Source organism: Labrus bergylta, chromosome 20 (genome assembly GCF_963930695.1).
Source record: "Labrus bergylta chromosome 20, fLabBer1.1, whole genome shotgun sequence".
Taxonomy (NCBI): Eukaryota; Metazoa; Chordata; class Actinopteri; order Labriformes; family Labridae; genus Labrus; species Labrus bergylta.
The window spans coordinates 22797627-22817298 of record NC_089214.1 but is presented as its reverse complement, the minus strand read 5'-3'; the positions used below and the strand labels follow the sequence as shown (position 1 = coordinate 22817298).

The following is a 19672-nucleotide window of genomic DNA, read 5'->3' as shown; positions in this document are numbered from 1 at the left end:
TTCTACCTGCATGCTGAAGAATCACTTTGTGTAAAGTAAAAAAAAAAAAACAACAACCAGCAGCCTGAGGCAGTGCTCATTAATACTAACAATGAGACTGTGACTCACTTCCTGGTCTCGCTGGTTCAAATGAGAAGAACTTCCTTAATCCGATCATTATCTCAGTGGACTCCTCTTCTGTCACCATGTCGTTCCTGGACACTCTGCGTCAGTGGGACGAGGCTGTGACCTGCGTGGACAGGGGGGATCTCTCAGAAGCACTCAGGATCTTCCTCTCTATCCAAGATCCAAACTCCAAAATCTGTTTTGACATCGGCTGTCTGCATCTTCTTAAACAAGAGCTGGAGGCTGCAGAAAAGGTAAACGGCAGCTTCATAATTTCTCAGAGACCTGCAGTATTTATTCGGTTAAATCACCTCAAAGTAAAGTCATGTTCAGATGCAGATGATGAAGCACATATGACAAAGCTCTCTAGATTTAAAGTCTGAAAGTGCAAGTCACGTAAAAAGAAGAAGTAGAGTTTACCGTTTCTCTTTTCTTCAGAAGGAAGTTACAGAATTATCTCTGATTTCACAGGCCTTCGATTGCAGCATTCGCAAAGACGAACATCTGGCTGTGGCCTTCTTCCAAAGAGGAATCACCTTTTACAGAAAAGAGAGGCAAGACCCCACCCCTCTCATACTGTGTCCACATTTACCAGTCCTATTACAATGGGATTTAAAATGACTGTATATTCCATTTATTATGATGTTCTGGTCATGATGTTTGAGTCTCAAGCACCCTCTTTTCTGCAAATTTATTTCTCTGTTTTTATATTCAAAGGTTTGAGGAGAGTTTAGGGGATTTCAAGCGCGCCTTCAAAGCCCTGAGAGGAAACCAGCTAATTGATTATAAAGCTCTCGGTCTCCAGTATAAGTTATACGCATGTGAGGTAAGAATACAGATGCAAGAGAACCGTGCATCTTATTTCATCCTGAAAACTCTACAGTCTGCAGACACACTTGGTCCCATTTGATGACTTAAGGCATTCTGCACAATTTGACACATTTGCATTTAAAGGTTGCATATTCTCCTCCTCTTCAGTGTAAATAAGTCTCAGAGCTCCTCAAAACATGTGTGTGAAGTTTCTTGTTCTAAATCCACTCTGATCCTGTATTTGATCATGTCTATAAACCCCTCTATTTCAGCCCTGCTCAGAACAGGCTGTTTCTGTGTCTGTACCTTTAAATATGTAAATGAGCTGTGTCTGACCACGCCCCCTCTCTGGACGGACTTGGGTGTACTCTGTCTTTCTGGCTCCATGTCCTATTGTTTACAGTGAGAAGGCAGACTCAGGGCAGAACAAACACCTAGCTGTGGGAGTGTCACCCACCTGGGGGAGGGGCTACTGCCCTTTGTGATGTCATGAAGGGAAAATCTCTAAACGGCCTGTTTGAGCACACATTTTCTGAAAAGTGGAGCAGACAGAAGACGGAGAGGATGGACATCTCTCATCATTGGGGGGTTTGTAGACAGATTAAGGACACATATTAGTGTTAGGAAAACATGGGGAAGTGTGTTTTGTATAATATGTGACCTTTAAATGAGAAATCCTGATAAACGAGCTCAGACGTTTTTTTCTTAATTCTGAGGTTTTCATGAGGGATTAAAATGCTTCAGTGATTAAAGAATGAAAGTGTAATGTTTCTGCATCCTGCTTCAGGTTCTTCACAACATGGCGCTCTCTGAGGCTCAGCTGGGAAACTGGGAGAAAGCTCAGGAGAACCTCGTGAAAGCTCTCGACTTCAAGACAGAGAACAAGCTCAACGCCATCGACAGAGCGCTGCAATCCACGCTGGTCAGTGAACACATCGCTGTTTCAATCGAACACACAGTCCTCAGGCAATTGATAGAATCTCACTGATGTTCACTGATTTACAGCCATTCAGCTTTTTACGGAGTGGATCAAACTCGAACAAACTCAGACTTTTCAAGAAGAGATGCAACCCTCCACAACTTTGTCTGCCTATCGTTAAACAAAAAAAAAAAAAATTAAATTGTTTTCAATGAGGAGAGAGTGTTCCCAGCTGAAATTATTAGCCAATTAAAGTCCACTGTGTAAGTTATCCCCTCATCGTTTTTATTCGATGTCCCCACAGAAACAGAAACTCTTCAAACTGGTGGAGTTCCCGTCTAAAGTTCTCTTCAAGCCGAACAAAAATTACGTGGCCGAGCTGGAGAAGAAGGACTACCTGGGCAAAGCAAAGGTCAAAGTTCAAGTGATCACACACCTTCTCTGACGTGGAGCCGATCAAACCGAGTGTGACTCTTTCCTCTGCTCTCCGTCTTCAGGTTGTTGCCTCTGTGGTTCCTCAGGACATCTTCTCTGGGTTTGCACCGCTACAGCCTCAGGTAACTGATCCGTTGATAGTCTGTATATTATGAAGTATTTCAGACATGAAGGGAATTAGATCATCTTGGCTTATCCTGAAGTAGGCTTATCCTGAAGCATAACTAAAATTAAAATAAGTCCAGACTGGACTACTGCAACAGTCTCATCTACGGTTCATCATCAGAAACACATTTAAGAAACTACAGTACATCCATAATCCTGCTGCTCACCTTCTCACACACTCCAACACCTGTGACCACATCGCCCCTGTCCTTCATAACCTCCACTGGCTCCCCATCTCCCAGCGTATCCTCTTCAGACTCTCTGTTATCACCTACAAAGCCCTCCAGTATCTGACTCCTCCCCCTACCTGTCTGAGCTCCTCCCCCTGCACTCTCAGGTCTGCTGATGCAAACCTCCTGCCCTCATTGCTGCTACCACCCTCTGGAACTCACTCCCAAAAATCATCAGAGACCCCCCCCCCCCCCCCCCCCCACTCTCCACCACTCCATCTCGCTGTAAAAACCTCTTCAGCTTCACCTACAACCTCAGACAGACTCTGTCCTCATCGTCCTTCTCTGACATTATTTCTTCTCGGTTTTGTTTTGTTGTTGTTCTGTGTTAAACGTCTTTGAGTACTCTCAAACTTACTACAAGTATAATGTATTAATATTAATATTATAATGAATGTAATGTCAGACTTTCTCTTTCACAAAACCTTTGATGCATGATGTTTTGGTTTTGTTTGTTTTTTGGAAGGTGGAAGATAATCCAGTACGTCCGAAGGAACCTGAAGTCCTGAGGTAAAACATCTGCTTCTTACATGAAATAACTCGATGGTCTTTAAATGCACTTTAGAAGAATAACAATCACACATTAAAACTATGGTTTGTTTACGGTTGTTCCCACTCAGCTTTCGTACTTTTCAAAATGTCATCATTGATGCATTTCTGTAAAACAAGGAGGGGAGATTTTAAAAACTTTAATTGTAAAGAGCTGAGAAAGAGGAAAAACATCAAGTGTCCTTCTTTCATAGCAGAAAAGTGTGTGTGTGTCCTGAGCAGCATGTGGATGTGTGTGTGCTCTCCTCAGGGCTTTAGAGGGAGAACCTCACACCGTCCTGTTTGAGTTTGTTCCTGAGACCAGCGACGAGCTCGCCGTCGTGCCGGGGAACATCGTGTTCGTGCTGCAGAAAGGTGCCGACAACTGGGCGTCTGTGGTCTTCAATGAAAGAGTAAGAGGTTTTTATATGTTTGCACATAACAAGGTGAATCATGCCGAGTTTAAGATGACATCATCTCTGTCCTAGAGGGGACTCGTGCCGTACAACTACCTGGAGCGTTTGGAGATCTCATTAGCTTCTAAGCAGAACGAGGTGACAGGACTTATTTATTATTATCTGAGCGCGCTCTGCAGGTTTCTCACTGATGACATGTTGTATTTTTTTCTCTTTTTGTTTCTGTTTTCTGGCGTTGTTATTTGGACACTCCTGAACACAAACAGGGCCTTTCTGCTCCTCCAACTCGAGAACCCCCTACCAGACCTGAGAGGAAATCAGGTAGATTAACCTGACCTATCGGGGCTTAAGCAAACTTCACACACTGACTCCATCCACTGGGCCCAGGAGTTCAAAAGGTTTAATCCAAACAAATAACTGATCTGCATTTGGTAATCCACTTTTTTTTCTATAAAGGATCATGTAATCCAGATACAGACTTTAAAGGAGCACAAAATCAGGATTATAAGAGCTTCAAAGGTCATATATTCTCCTCCTCTTCTTCATAAGTCTCAGAGCTCCTCAAAACATGTGTGTTTAGTTTCTTGTTCTAAATCCACTCTGATCCTGTATTTGATTATGTCTATAAACCCCTCTATTTCAGCCCTGCTCAGAACAGGCTGTTTCTGTGTCTGTACCTTTAAATATGTAAATAAGGTTTAAAAATACAATTTGTCGGGGCACACTGGTGGTGCAATGGTTAGGGTGCGCGTCCCATGTGTTGAGGCTCTCGTCTCAAGCGGTAGGCCCGGGTTCACCTCCACCCGTGGCCCCTTTCTGCATGTCATTCCCCACTCTCTCTCCCTGATTTCCAACTCTATCCACTGTCCTATCTCTGCATTAAAGGCATAAAAAGCCCAAAAATAAATCTTTAAAAAAATAAATAAATACAATTTGTCCCAAATATTAAAAGCTTTTGTCAAAATCTGTTTCAGATGTTACTCTGAGTGATAACAACAACAGTGAAGAGACACAAACAAAGGTAAGGTGACTCTAATCCTTCATTTGTCAACACTGCACTCCTCTAACACACAAACTGTGTGAATCATAAATTATGATAAATTACCAAACATGACTTCCTGTGGATCTCTAAACAATGACTTGACTTTGTTGGCCTGTGGAGGTTTTCTTTTGTTTTCTGCGATGTCTAAATTCTAATTTGTGTCCTCTCATCATTCCCAGGACGCCCGGCCTGCAGAAGACTCATTGATCGTCAAAGTCCACTTCACGTTCACCTTCGCCGTCTCGGTTCCTGCTGGGTCTACTTACGCAGTCCTGATCGAGAAGATCAGCAGGAAAGTTAACCTCCCGTCTGACAGAATCATGCTGAGGTGAGGTGCACATTTAAAGTAGATCAAAGTTAAATTTGTACGTCGTGTTTCTATTAAAAGTCGATCATCTTTGCGTAGTTTAACTGCCGAGGCCAAAGACTTGAGTGTGATCGACGCAGACACAGACATGGCGAGTGTGTGGAGCCGTGCAGGAGGAGGACGCATCACCGTGTGGTGTCACGCCAAAGAGGTACGATGTGGTTTCTGACCCTGCATGCTGCATTCAAACACTCTACATATCGTAGTTATTTTCACCTCTTTGTTTTAAATTTGAAACAGCTTCTTACGTGGAGGATCGTCATTAAGAAATTATTTTCAAGTGTTTCCTCAGACTTTCATCTTTGTCAGGTGGAAGAAAGTCTGAATCTACCATCAGTGTGTGAATGTGTATGAATGGATGAGTTAATACTGATGGACTCTTTACTCAGCAGCCTCTACCATCAGTGTGTGAATGTGTATGAATGGATGAGTTAATACTGATGGACTCTTTAATCAGCAGCCTCTACCATCAGTGTGTGAAAGTGTATGAATGGATGAGTTAATACTGATGGACTCTTTAATCAGCAGCCTCTACCATCAGTGTGTGAATGTGTGTGAATGGATGAGTTAATACTGATGGACTCTTTACTCAGCAGCCTCTACCATCAGTGTGTGAATGTGTGTGAAGGGATGAGTTAATACTGATGGACTCTTTACTCAGCAGCCTCTACCATCAGTGTGTGAATGTGTATGAATGGATGAGTTAATACTGATGGACTCTTTACTCAGCAGCCTCTACCATCAGTGTGTGAATGTGTATGAATGGAGAGTTAATACTGATGGTCTCTTTACACAGCAGCCTCTACCATCTGTTTGTGAATGGATGAGTTAATACTGATGGACTCTTTAATCAGCAGCCTCTACCATCAGTGTGTGAATGTGTATGAATGGATGAGTTAATACTGATAGACTCTTTACACAGCAGCCTCTACCATCAGTGTGTGAATGGATGAGTTAATACTGATGGACTCTTTAATCAGCAGCCTCTACCATCAGTGTGTGAATGGATGAGTTAATACTGATGGACTCTTTAATCAGCAGCCTCTACCATCAGTGTGTGAATGTGTATGAATGGATGAGTTAATACTGATGGACTCTTTAATCAGCAGCCTCTACCATCAGTGTGTGAATGGATGAGTTAATACTGATGGACTCTTTAATCAGCAGCCTCTACCATCAGTGTGTGAATGGATGAGTTAATACTGATGGACTCTTTAATCAGCAGCCTCTACCATCAGTGTGTGAATGTGTATGAATGGATGAGTTAATACTGATGGACTCTTTACTCAGCAGGCTCTACCATCAGTGTGTGAATGGATGAGTTAATACTGATGGACTCTTTAATCAGCAGCCTCTACCATCAGTGTGTGAATGGATGAGTTAATACTGATGGACTCTTTAATCAGCAGCCTCTACCATCAGTGTGTATATGTGTGTGAATGGATGAGTTAATACTGATGGACTCTTTACTCAGCAGGCTCTACCATCAGTGTGTGAATGTGTGTGAAGGGATGAGTTAATACTGATGGACTCTTTACACAGCAGCCTCTACCATCAGTGTGTGAATGTGTGTGAATGGATGAGTTAATACTGACGGACTCTTTACTCAGCAGCCTCTACCATCAGTGTGTGAATGTGTGTGAATGGATGAGTTAACACTGATGGACTCTTTACTCAGCAGCCTCTACCATCAGTGTGTGAATGTGTGTGAATGGATGAGTTAACACTGATGGACTCTTTACTCAGCAGCCTCTACCATCAGTGTGTGAATGTGTGTGAATGGATGAGTTAATACTGATGGACTCTTTACACAGCAGCCTCTACCATCAGTGTGTGAATGGATGAGTTAATACTGATGGACTCTTTAATCAGCAGCCTCTACCATCAGTGTGTGAATGGATGAGTTAATACTGATGGACTCTTTACTCAGCAGCCTCTACCATCAGTGTGTGAATGTGTCTTAATGGATGAGTTAATACTGATGGACTCTTTACTCAGCAGCCTCTACCATCAGTCTGTGAATGTGTATGAATGGATGAGTTAATACTGATGGACTCTTTAATCAGCAGCCTCTACCATCAGTGTGTGAATGTGTCTGAATGGATGAGTTAATACTGATGGACTCTTTACTCAGCAGCCTCTACCATCAGTGTGTGAATGTGTGTGAATGGATGAGTTAATACTGACGGACTCTTTACTCAGCAGTCTCTACCATCAGTGTGTGAATGTGTGTGAATGGATGAGTTAATACTGATGGTCTCTTTACACAGCAGCCTCTACCATCAGTGTGTGAATGTGTGTGAATGGATGAGTTAATACTGACGGACTCTTTACTCAGCAGTCTCTACCATCAGTGTGTGAATGTGTGTGAATGGATGAGTTAATACTGATGGTCTCTTTACACAGCAGCCTCTACCATCAGTGTGAATGTGTAGGTGTGACCTGCTGTGTAAAAAACGCTTTGAGTAGTCAGAAGACTAGAAAAGAAATATACAAGCTAAAGTCTATTTACCAGAAGAAAGTCTGACTTCAGCGCTTAAAAGTACCCGGATCTTTGGCGTTACTGGGCCCATAGAGCGTGCTCACTCTGAGTCTCAGTCCCGAGGTTATGGTCTGTGTTCATCATGTCGACATAAATATCTCTGAATTCAGCTTTAATTTCGTTTTACAACTTTTAGGATCGAATGATTTTAGTTCTTAAGAGTTCTTTAAGTGTTCTTATCAGGAAGTTGATGTACCTCGACGTCTCTTTCCCGATGTAAGCTGAACGGAAAAAGTGTTTTTTGGCCTGATGGCATCACGTGACGCTGCAGTACCAGCTTCGGCCACCATGTAAAATTGATGCACTTCCGGGGGGTTGGCATATGTTGACATCATAAAATCAATACATTTATTTCCTCTTCATGTTAAACCTTTCTCATGTCTGACAACTCATCCTGCACTCAGGTGCGTTTAACGTTGTACAATTAGAAGTTAACGATCCAATCAGATGCATCCCAAGGTTATGTCCCACCTTCCGTCTTGTGTTTGGATCTATCCCGTCTCAGATGGAAACACGACATGACCCGACGTTTAGAGTCTCAGAGTTCATTTGCAAGGGAAATGTAAACTTTGCTGCATGACGACAACAACATGAGCTAAAGGAAGTTACCCCTTAAATGAAGTGAAACAGAGATGTGTTGAAGTCTGTGGTTATGCAATCGAGCACAGAATCTTTATTTGTTTTTTTTCATATTTTCAGGAGACTGATGGAGCGCCTCAGAAAGAGATTCACTTTGTGGCTCTTCACTCGTACGAGTCTTTGAATCCAGAAGATCTCAGCTTTCATCAAGGAGACACAATCACACTTCTCTCTCTCGGTACAATAATATTTTGTTTTAGCAGCTCAAATCCTGACAGAATGAACCAGAAGGATTAGTAAAACATAATAAATATGATTCTAATTCATGTTTTGTTCCTTCTCTCCAGTGAACCAGGATTGGTTGGAGGGTCAGTGTAACGGGAACACTGGAATCTTTCCTGCAGCCTTTGTGGAAGAAGTTCCTCCCAGTGTTTAGTAGTTTTAATCAATTCATCAAAGCAGAAAAGATCCAAAGTTGAAGAGGACAGGAACCCCCAACCAAAAACCTCTAAAGGTCTCATATTCTCCTCCTCTTCAGTGTAAATAAGTCTCAGAGCTCCTCAAAACATGTGTGTTGTTTCTTGTTCTAAATCCTCTCTGATCCTGTATTTGATCATGTCTATAAACCCCTCTATTTCAGCCCTGCTCAGAACAGGCTTTTTCTGTGTCTGTACTTTTAAATATGTAAATGAGCTGTGGCTGACCACGCCCCCTCTCTGGAAGGGCTCGGGTGTCTCGGGCTTTCTCGCTCCATGTCCTATTGTTTACGGTGAGAAGGCAGACTCAGAGGGCAGAAAAAACACCTAACTGTGGGAATGTCAGCCACCTGGGGGAGGGGCTACTGCCCTTTGTGATGTCATGAAGGGGAAATCTCCAAACGGCCTGTTTGAGCACACATTTTCTGAAAAGTGGAGCAGGCAAAAGACGGAGAGGATGGACTTTTCTCATCATTGAGGGGTTTGTAGACAGACTAGAGACACATGTTAGAGTTAGAGGAACATGGTGAAGTGGATTCTGCGTAATATGCGACCTTTAAATTATTAACTTCAGCAAATCCTGCAGACCTTTTTAATAATCAGTAAATATTTCCCATCCATTTCCAATACATATTTAAAACATTTGAAGGCTACAGCTTGTGAAATGTTCCGGTTCGTTGCATTTCTTTGGCGGTTAGAGAAGACGTTTTTTTGTCCAAAGAAGAAGCGGTCTACAGGTGGCGTACTTCTGATATTTCATTAACAGATTAAGTAAATGATCTGCAGATCACTCGATCCTCAGCCCCATCCACATGAAACCTTTCAGTGTCAGACTAAACACCTTTTTATGAAGGTCACTTTGTCTTCAGACATGTTTTAATACTCGGATGAAATCAAAGGTGACCTTTAGCACCTTTCAGAAACGCTCGACTGAAACACGATTATAATGAAGACATTTAATCATTTCATGTGTGATAAAGCGGGCAGGCTCTGATAAATAATCCGTCTGGTTTGAGTGTTTTTAATCACGACAAAGACGTTCCCTCCTCTTCGTAGGCGATAGCGATGCCTCTCCGCCCCTTCACAGCCTTCACCACCGGCGTCTCGCCCAACTTCTGCTCCAAACCGCGCCAGCTCCGCTCTGCCAGGAAGGACGCTGAGAGGAGGAGGCATACAAGATATTTATAAATATTATAGAACAGTGACTGTATGTGTGTGATGTTCTTCAATAAAAACGTATTCATGTGCACGGAGAACAAATCGAACTGTCCAATCAGCAGCTCTCTCTTGGAGCGGGTCGTACCGGCTGAGTTGGCCACGGTCAGAGTTTGGTTCCTGAGGACGACGGAGGAGCTGCACGACTGCTCCGCAGGCTCGCTGAGCAGCAGGTTGTGGCTGCGCAGACTTAATGTGATCAAAGAGACGTCCGGCGGCTCCTCGTCGTCCTCCTGCTGCTCCGCTAAAGGAACATGACTTCGCCCACCTGGAGCAGATTTAACAGAAAAGAAAAAAAACATCAAAGACACATTCCATTACTTTGATTACAATGGTTGGAAAAAGAAAGAGTCCGTAACTTTACAGAAATAAATGCCATGAAACTGATGCTCTGCACACCGGGGCATCAGTTGCAACTAGTGGTCCATTAACAGAGGCTGTAGTCCTCGTTCATTTAAACTCACTCAGTCAGTCTCTCTCTCTCTCTCTCTCTCTCTCTCTCGTCTCTAAAATAACGGAATAAAACATCCAAAAATAAACCTAAAATCCTGCACAGACTCATCTGTTTGTTTTTCAAAGTTAAAACTAAATATTACTGTAGCAGCCATTTTCTGGTTATTTGTTGTTTTTGTTGTTTGTGAACACCAGGGGGGGCAGTGGGCACCTTGCCAAGCACATGGGTTGATCAGGAACCCTTAAAATGTAGCAGGTGTGTCACTGTTGGGTGATGCACCAAGAAAGGACACAAGTTTTTTTTTACCACAGGTCAATGGGATGCAGTTGGAAATGTTTGTATGTCTTAATTAAATGAAGAAACAAGAGATCCAGACTCGACATTATTGAACTTATTGCGTGCGTAAGGCCTCACTGGAACGGTGCATCAGTGGCTGTTTGTTGAGGTTTGTTTATAATTTTAACTTCAGTTGTTTTTGGACAAATAGCCACAATAATTACTGAACATTGGATGGCAGGACCTGGTACTGACTCAGGGATCAGTAATGATTGTTCCTCATATTGTACTGAGGCTTAAAGTTCTGGTATCGTGATAAACCTGAGTAGTATTCTATTTTATATATTGTAATATCTTCTTATACTGTATTATTTAAATTGTTGCTAGTTCTGCTTTATTTTCTCGTTAATTGTTTAGCACCAATACACCAAGTCAAACTCAATGTATGTGTAAATGTACTTTGCAATAAACCCCGATTCTGATTCTGATTCTGATTCTGATGTGCAGCTCAACAGCCCGTTAAAGATTCAACACTTCAACTTAAATGTGAATAACTGGCTCACCTGGCAGGAGGTGTCTGAAGTCTGTGACGTACTCCTCTGACCACTCCCGCTTCTTGTTGCAGGCCACCTCCATCTCAAACGGCGTCACCACGGGTTTATAAAACTCACTGGAGTCCAGCAGAGCGTTCTCGGGACAAGCCACCAACACGAATATGTCAATTTCCAGAAAGTTAGCCAGCTTGGGCACGTTGAGTTTCCCCATGGCGAACATGTAGCTCTTCTTTCCGGCTCGGCGGATCGTCTCCTTCAGCTGCTCAATGACGCTCAGGTAGTCTGCTACGCCGAGCGTGCCGACCAGGATGCCGACCACGTTAGCATCTTTAGCTCGTTCTATGGCGTAGTATCTCTTCATCAGAGCTCGGTTTATACTCACTGACTCCGCCCTCCCCGTCATCGTTAGCGGGTCAAAGGAAGAGAACAAGCAGCGGTTCCAAGTCATCATGAAGTTAGTGAGAGTGGTCCCCTCCCGCCCCACATAGAACATTTCATAATCCTTAATGTTTGAAGCGCTCTTCAAGGAGAACCGCCGCCCAAACTGACAGACGACCTGACTGCCGTCCCTCTCCGACATGCTGATGATGTCATCCTGTCTTTTAATCCAGCCGTGAATGTAACACTGCTCCCCCTCCACGACGAGCTCCGAGACCACCAGGTTCGGATAATCCTGTGAGAGGAGGGTGAAGAGATCGTCTGGAAATATAAATAAAGACAAGAATTCAATCAGGGATGTCAAACTGTTAAGTATTTTAACCGTGATTAATCGAGATTTCAATTGTTAATGGAAATTTCTGGTTCCTGAAAACAAGAACTTACATCATTTTGTATGTCTAAGACTTCTGCGTTTGTTGCCGTGGTAACGAAAAAGGTATCACTATTGTATGATTTTTAGTATCATTTCGAAGTTTAAAATTCTGGATTTGTGACAACGTAAAAAAAATACTGAGGAAATAAATGTAAAATACGATTAAACAACAAACTAAATATCTCATTTGAAAATCTCTTTAGGGGGCAGAAGCTCCGTGTGTGAGCTCCATGATCTCCATCTCTCACTCATCTGATGACACAGCTTACTCATAGCATGAACATAGTTGACGTCGTAGAGGATGATGACGGGACTCTGTGTGTCGGGGTAAAGTTCTCTAAAGGAGGACGAGCACTTATCCAGATCCACCGCTCTCCTCTCAAACACGTACATCAGCGGCAGCCTGGTGGACGGGCTGAGGCACGAGCCGCCATAGTGCACGATGCAGTCGGCTCCAACGTGCTCCGCAGCGACCTCGTCCACACAACAACTGGAGAGAGAGATGTCAACAACAATGTATGAATGTACCAAAGGGTCAAGCTCAACCAGAAACTCTGCAAATGTTTAATACTATACTGCTGCATACTGATGATCAAGTATCCCTGCTCACTAGATTATTATCATTCACTACATCACCTACTGTTGTGCCCCAGTGGACCTTTAGCAAATGACAGATGACACACTGTGTGGTTCATGCATGATCACAATAACACCCGTGATGTTACCTGCCATAGGATGTATCTCCTAAAATGTATGCGGTGGCTTCACTGTTCCTCTCGATCTCTACTGCCACGGCGACTGAATCCCCTAGCAGCTCATCGGGAAACTGCAGAGCAACCTGTGAGGAGTCATCAGGGAAGACTTAGAAACAACTCAAAGGCGTACCTGTTGGTGTTCCTGCACAAAAAGAGCCCCTCATTCAGGCTGCACCTCTACAAGCCTGCAGCCCAAAGTGCATCACAGAAAGGTGAAAAAACACATTTCTATATGGACACAAACCTCAGTAACATTCTTAATGTTGAAGTCAATAAATAACCAAAAGCTGTGAGAGCGAGTGGGGCAAACTACCAAGCACCTCATTTATTCTGTCAAATATTGTTTCCATTGTAAGTCCTTTCTCAATCTTAATGAGAAAGTCAATCTCTCCATGTCGTTGATCTCTGTGATTTAGATCAAATAAAGTGAGAAGAAAGTTAATGATTGTCCAAATATTTTCCCAAAAAGTTGTATCTTTTGGGCAAGTCCAGAACATGTGATGGTGATCTGCCTCAGCTCTCCAGCAGTCTCTCCAACATGCACAGGAACAGTCAACAATCCAGGCATTAAAAAAACTACAGCAGGAAATGGTGAGGCGAGTCTGTTTTTAGTTCCACAGATTTCTCAGACAGGGTCTTCCAGAGAACAGGACCACAGTACTCCAGGAGTACACACAGATCTCAAGGCCATGTTGTCTTGTATGCATCTATGATCAGTAAAGAAGTAAAAGCACCCTAGGAAACCAGCTACAGAGGATCAGACACGGACCTTCTTGGTACAAATCTTAATATCCTGTCTGTCATTAAATGCTGTTTAAAACACGTACTAACCTTTTTACACTGACGATCTCTGATGAAGTCACAAGTCTCCTTTATCTGATACGACTCTTCAAGGCTGTCCACAGGTGTGTTTGTTTTGCTTTTAACGTCTACAACGCGCTGAATTACGGTTTCCGAGCTGCTACTGAACGCATCAGCCATCACTGCGAGCCTGAAAGACACAAAACACATTTTATTTATCTTAATAGTTATCTTCTAATAAATCATACATATGATCTTAAAGGTCAATCGAACTGAATTCTTAGTAACAACACATATGTACAGTTAACCGTTTGTTTACGTGAAACATTACAAACTATTATCTACAACAAACAGTCCTTTATTTACACTTACAGGTCAGTGTCATGCAGGTAAAAGCTTCTTTGACAGATACACACGTGTTTCGACAGTGAAGAGTAGGCTACACAACCACCGCTTCAACAGGGCCATCACTTCCGGGTTCTTCTTCTTCTACAAGGTTTTTATGGCAGTTTGCAAACAACGCTTAGGCGTATTACTGCCACCAGCTTGTATGGAGGGTAAATAGGGCACTAAAACATTCTTCCCTCCTCAGACATTGAAACAATAATGTAAAACACTTATCAAGAGAATTTCTTTCTAAAATATATCGTACATACGGTGGCCCTGAAGGTTAACTAATAAATCATTCCACTGAATGCAAAAACAATTTTATGAGACACCAAAAACGTCATGCTACTTCTCAGATAACCAAATGATCGATATATTTTTGAAAGTAAATGAACATGTGTGTTAATGAGATTACAGAAAGTTCAAGAAAACACATTTAACCCTTTAAAGAGAAACAGACACTTTGTGCACAAGGTTAATCATTTTTGAAAGTTTATTCAGAGAGCGTCAGCTGATCAGTCGGTAAAGACTTGTTCAAAGCACAGAAAAGATCAAAATTCAGTTTATAAGAGAACATCTCACTAACTCATCCTTCCTCTGATTTTATCTTCAGCTTTAAATAAAACCATATAAATAATTACAGGACATTTTTAAAAGAGGTTCACGCCTGTTTCAAACACGAGTGTTGTAGTACTCAAAATCAGTCCCTGTTCGCCCTGCCTTGGTCTTGTCTCAGTGCACTCTGGTCTTGGGTATGTTTTGGTCTTGGTCTTGTCTCAGTCTCAGAGCACTCTGGTCTCAGTTAGTGGTCTTGACTGGATATTAACTGGATAAAAGTTCATGTTTTAATGTCTGAACAATAGAATCTCATATGAGTAAAATTGGACCTAAAAACACAAAAACATAAACAACAACAACAACAACAACAACAAAAACAACAACAACAGGCAGCTTCAGGTGATTGTCCCACCACTCCAAGGGGGGGGGGGGGGGGGGGTAATTCAGGGACTTTTCCTTTCATGATCGTACTTCAGCACAGACAAATGCAGCTGATACTTCAAGTGTTTCCAGAGTTTATAAGAAGGTCAAAGTCTGCATAAAGCTTACATCCAAATCCGATAGAAACCCAAAACCACGGTGAGACAGGTGAACACCGAACCTGAAACAGAACCAAAACAAAGCTGCTGTTATTCACTGTTGTTTTCATCCTTTTTAAAGTTCTGGATAAAAGTTTTGGGCCACGTTCACCAAAATCTTCTTAAGAATTTCCACAAGTTTTTTTTTTCTGAAGTTGTCCTTAAGAAGACTCTCCGTCAGATTCCTCAACGTGTTCTTAAGTGACTTTGTTCTCGCTCGTGGGTTGAAAGCGTGTGCATGTTGTTCCTAATTAGCATAGGTAACCGCCCACTAATGCCTATAAAAGGGCATAAGTGCAGGACCCTTTAGTCACACAGACACACATGCTGGAAGCAAGAAGAAATTGGGTTGTGGAGCTCGCCATCTCTGTTAACGTAACTCTCCAAAACAACAGCGCCCGAGTGTGGCGTCCTACCTGCGAGGTATTTTATCGTGTCCAGCTTGTGAGACTCTAACATGGTTTTCAAACCGGCCACTTCAGTGTCGATCTTCATGTTGGTCTGAGTTAAATATCGATCCTGCTCTGCAGTCTGCAAACAAAACAACAAGATTTTAATGATTTAATCATCAGCATGAAACGCTGCTGAAGACGATGATGACACACGCTCTCTACTCACCGCTCAGTAACTTCACACTGCAAACTCAAATCTAAACAACTGTATTTCTATTATTTCTACTCAAACTTTTGTCGTAAATAAATCAAAAAGTCAAATACAAACCATTTCCATGATGTCAGTCCTTGTTTCCAGAAGCTTCCTCTCATGATCTGCTTTCTGGAAAAGATAAAAAAGGTTTCATTTAGTGTTCCTCACAGCGCTCCATGGACGGGACGTTAGGATTTTAATCAGTGTTTCTCTCTTTCAGACGGTGCCGCACTATCACCACGTCTTTGTTTGTTTATATTGATTCTGTAGCAGCGTACTATTAGTCTCTCAGTCTGTGAGGTCACGTTGCATTTCAGCGTTGCAGAAGCGCGGGACAGCGGGCGCTCCACATACACACACAGTCAGACATGAACACACACACAGCGCTGTGCTTCCCCGCTGGCTCAGCTGATCCCGTCTCTCCTCTGTAACGCCTCTGAAGACGATACAGAGGGGGGGGGGGGTCACTTCATCCCCACATCACTCCTCCAAGACATTCAGATAAAAGGTGAAACATCACAGGGACGTCCACCTTTAGACACTTACTAATTCTTTGACTCGACTCTTCTCCAGGTTCATGTCCAGAATCGTGTCTGAGCGCACTTTATTCATGACGTCCTGCAGAGGAGATGCACAAGGAACAATCACCATCCAACTTCTGCTAAAAACATCTTACCAAATGTTTCAAACTTATAGCACAAAAAGACTTAAACACTTACCGCGAGCTGGATCTTCATCTGCAACAACTCCACCTTTAGTTTCTGTGTGAGATAGTCAAATATAAAAAAGGTTTACACTTTGTAAAGTTAAACAGAACAGCAGACAGAGGGTGGTATGACACGCCTACATTAAAGGCTCCCATAGGAGGTCATCAATCTTATATGCAAAGATCATTGTAGCTCAGTTTGTGTTCGTGTCCAGATAACCATGTTTGAGCGGTGGATCAGTATCAGACCTTCAGCCTTGCACAGATTTTATGACCCCCAGGTGAATTAATTGAATATCCTGAACAAACAGAGGTCATACGAGGCTCTGGATCAAGTTAATCATCAATTTAATCTATGAGACGATGACTCTGAAAATCTGTAAAAAGGCAAGAAGACTAAAGGGGCACACACACACACACACACACACACACACACACACACACACACACACACACACACACACACACACACACACACACACACACACACACACACACACACACACACACACACACACACACACACACACACACACACACACACACACACACACACACAATCTGGATTATATCAGGGTGTTGAATCACTCACCTCGTTCTCTGCCAGTAGAGTCGAGAACTCGCTCTTTTCCAGGATGATCATTTCTTTCTTTACTGACGCTATTTGAGACATGACACGCTGCAACATGATCTCCTGCAAAACGCACACACACACAACACACACGTTTAACGACAAACCTACACGAGCTGCACAATAAGAAGTGTCTGTCATGTGATCGTGTATTTACTACTTTGAGTGAGCCACTCTTGGCTTCATGATCTCATAATGACTGTTAAATAGATGTGCTTCTGTTTTGTCAATTCACAGACTCATATGCAACCACGAGGTGCGATTCTGTCCATCACTGTTTACGACAGTTTAAGACCTGATAGAACTTCAAAATACTAAATAACAAAGCATGGCGCTCACAGACGCAGATCAGAAAAACTTTGAAATAAACTTTTACATTTGATATAGTTGATGTCATGCAATGATCAAATGTTGATATTTTAACTTTAAGATTTTAATGAAATGAGGTCACATGCTGCAGTTTTAATGTTCTGCTGGTCAGAGATCTTAAAGAGATGTGAGTTTAACAAACGTCCTCCTCCTCCTCCTCCTCCTCCTCCTCCTCCTCCGGTCTCACCTGCTGCACTTTGGTCACCATGTCGCTGTAAATCACCTCCATGTTGGACCTTGTCATCCTCACCAGAACTTGAACCATCACCTCGGCCTGCTGCGTGGTGAAGCCTGCTCGGGGAACATGTTGTTAAGAAAAAAAAAGAATCATCAGCCTGTGATTGACCGCCTCATGCTGCGAGAGTAAACAGACGACAAACCGTTTTCCTCGAAGAGTCGAACCACCGCGTGAGTATCGAACAGCAGTCTGCCCGCCTCACACTTCGACACTCCTGGTTTTAGATCGTACTGGCGGGCCGTGATGGAGGTGCTCAGATCTGAAGAGAGGACTTATCATTAAGAGATTTGTCTCTATAGTACGGTGGCCCTGAAGGTCAGCTGCACAAATATTTCCTGATTGCTAAAAACATTTCATCAGACGCTCAGTAACATTTAAAAAAATGCAAAAAATATTTGACCGTCTTATTTTCGCAGAATGAAAGTGTTTTTTTTTTTGTGAATGCATCGTCTAAATCATGTTTCTCAACTGGTGGGTCGGGACCCAAAAGTTCAGAACCACTGGACTAAAGATCTCCAGAACAACAACAGTCACAAAGAGTGTGTGTTCAAAGCGTGGTTACCCAAACATACAAACAACGTCTGCTGGTGGTGACACACAGAAAGATGTGGAATATTGTGTAAATACTGACTGATGAGGGAAAATGTTTCTACTGGAAACATGGAGGATCGACCATCAGGGTCTCACTCTGGAAATATCCGACCCTGAGCGGCTTAAGTGTATATGGAGCTGGACACAGAAAGGAGTCATGAAGGTCTAATATCGGCTGATGTCCAATTTTTGCAACGACAGTGCTGTCAGATGGGGCCCCTTAGGGAGGTTTCCTACGAACTCATATAATAGTAAACGACCAAATGTTGCAAGTCTCTCCCTAAATATGGGAGACACACTTGAATAAAACAAGTTCTGCTATGATGTGATTCATATTTAAAAATGTACTCGTTTTTTCTTCGGCATATATTCAGCAAATATTACTCGTGTAAACTTCGGAAATAAAACGCAGTATTTTTTCTTGGTGTCAGATTATTTACATCATAATGGAGATGACAAGAAGCTGCAGAACTCAGATGAACATGAAGAAGACTGGAGAGGAAAAAGGAGTTTGATGTAAATAATCACGACCTCTATGTGACACGTTTATGTCGTTAAATAAAGTGTTTTATTAATATGTCACTGTTTACGTCTTTACATCACTACATACAAGGACACACTGAGGTTATTACAGTTCATTAACGGGATTAAATGAGCGCTGCTATGACGTCATCAGTTACCTCTCTTAATTTGTCCCACAGCGGAAACATTCACTCGTCCTTTCCTCCAGATCGGCTCCATGAAGTTGCTGCTCGGGGTGACGACACACCGGAGACCCGGCGATGTGTTGACAGCTGCTGTCAGACGCGACCCGGTCGGTCGTGATTTCACGGAGATGTCGTGATATAAAGACGGATCGAGCCGGTTCTGTGGATTCTTCACAGAAAGCAGTTTAAACCGGGAGTGGCTCCGTTTCAGGGTCATTTTTTAACGTTTGTTTTCCGCAGACTGAGACTCGACTTCCGTCTGTTAAAGACTCACTGAGGCTGAAGGACAACTTTTCACTGCTCACCCAGTTTCAAAATAAAGTTAGATTCAATGACAGCTCACATCCAAACTTCCGGTCACACTTCAAAATAAAACTGAGCGGCTGGAAGCGAACTAAAACATGTCGAATTAAATACAAATTACGGGTTTAATTTAAACTATTTATTGATGGATTGGTATTTACAACGGATAATTAAAGTTACATGACTGAAAACAAATAAACGATTTTGAGATTAAAGCCGTAATTTTGGGAGATTAAAATTGTAAATGTGATTAAAGGCTTTTATGTGATTTTTTGATCCAGCAGATGTCGCCCTTGAGCACCAGCATGAAACCAAAACAACTCACGCTGCATTGTTGTGTTAGCATGCTAATGCTAGCGATCTTTATTATGCTGGTATCTTCACACTGCATGTAAATTTACCTGAAATGAGCGTGATCTAGAAACACAGTTAAGCAGTGAGTACAGTATGTTATTCTTCTTTTCTCTAGTCCCTCAATT

The 19672-nt window shown here is 42.5% G+C and overlaps 3 protein-coding genes across 6 annotated transcripts; 1 reads left to right on the top strand and 2 right to left on the bottom strand.

Annotated features, from left to right (window-relative positions):
* Nucleotides 1-152: 152 nt before the first annotated feature.
* On the top strand, nt 153-11047 carry ncf2 (neutrophil cytosolic factor 2). Of its 2 annotated transcripts, XM_020645388.3 has the most exons (15): nt 153-359; nt 577-659; nt 823-931; nt 1703-1837; nt 2139-2246; nt 2332-2391; nt 3131-3174; nt 3464-3605; nt 3681-3746; nt 3875-3929; nt 4583-4629; nt 4830-4978; nt 5057-5168; nt 8259-8376; nt 8486-11047. In XM_020645388.3, exons 1-15 carry the CDS (start codon nt 186-188, stop codon nt 8572-8574), a joined length of 1491 nt encoding a protein of 496 aa, XP_020501044.2. In that variant the 5' UTR covers nt 153-185; the 3' UTR covers nt 8575-11047. The 2 variants fall into 2 exon arrangements, with proteins under 2 accessions (XP_020501044.2, XP_065804992.1); XM_065948920.1 differs by lacking the exons at nt 153-359; nt 577-659; nt 823-931 and adding an exon at nt 979-1503.
* On the bottom strand, nt 8197-14012 carry dph2 (diphthamide biosynthesis 2). 2 transcript variants are annotated; one of them, XM_020645354.3, is made up of 7 exons: nt 13853-14012; nt 13511-13670; nt 12650-12762; nt 12194-12414; nt 11123-11812; nt 9918-10097; nt 8197-9770 (listed from the first exon to the last, which is right to left on the bottom strand). In XM_020645354.3, the coding sequence occupies exons 2-7, from the start codon at nt 13658-13660 to the stop codon at nt 9640-9642; spliced, it is 1485 nt and encodes a 494-aa protein (XP_020501010.1). In that variant the 5' UTR covers nt 13661-13670; nt 13853-14012; the 3' UTR covers nt 8197-9639. The 2 variants fall into 2 exon arrangements, with proteins under 2 accessions (XP_020501010.1, XP_020501009.1); XM_020645353.3 differs by having other exon boundaries at nt 8197-10097.
* Nucleotides 14013-14346: 334 nt separating this feature from the next.
* Nucleotides 14347-19209, bottom strand: mcur1 (mitochondrial calcium uniporter regulator 1). 2 transcript variants are annotated; one of them, XM_020645362.3, is made up of 9 exons: nt 18864-19208; nt 17735-17851; nt 17542-17645; nt 16947-17048; nt 16368-16409; nt 16195-16266; nt 15724-15777; nt 15420-15534; nt 14347-15026 (listed from the first exon to the last, which is right to left on the bottom strand). In XM_020645362.3, exons 1-9 carry the CDS (start codon nt 19105-19107, stop codon nt 14971-14973), a joined length of 906 nt encoding a protein of 301 aa, XP_020501018.1. In that variant the 5' UTR covers nt 19108-19208; the 3' UTR covers nt 14347-14970. The 2 variants fall into 2 exon arrangements, with proteins under 2 accessions (XP_020501018.1, XP_020501017.1); XM_020645361.3 differs by lacking the exon at nt 14347-15026 and adding an exon at nt 15033-15281 and having other exon boundaries at nt 18864-19209.
* Between the last annotated feature and the right edge of the window lie 463 nt (nt 19210-19672).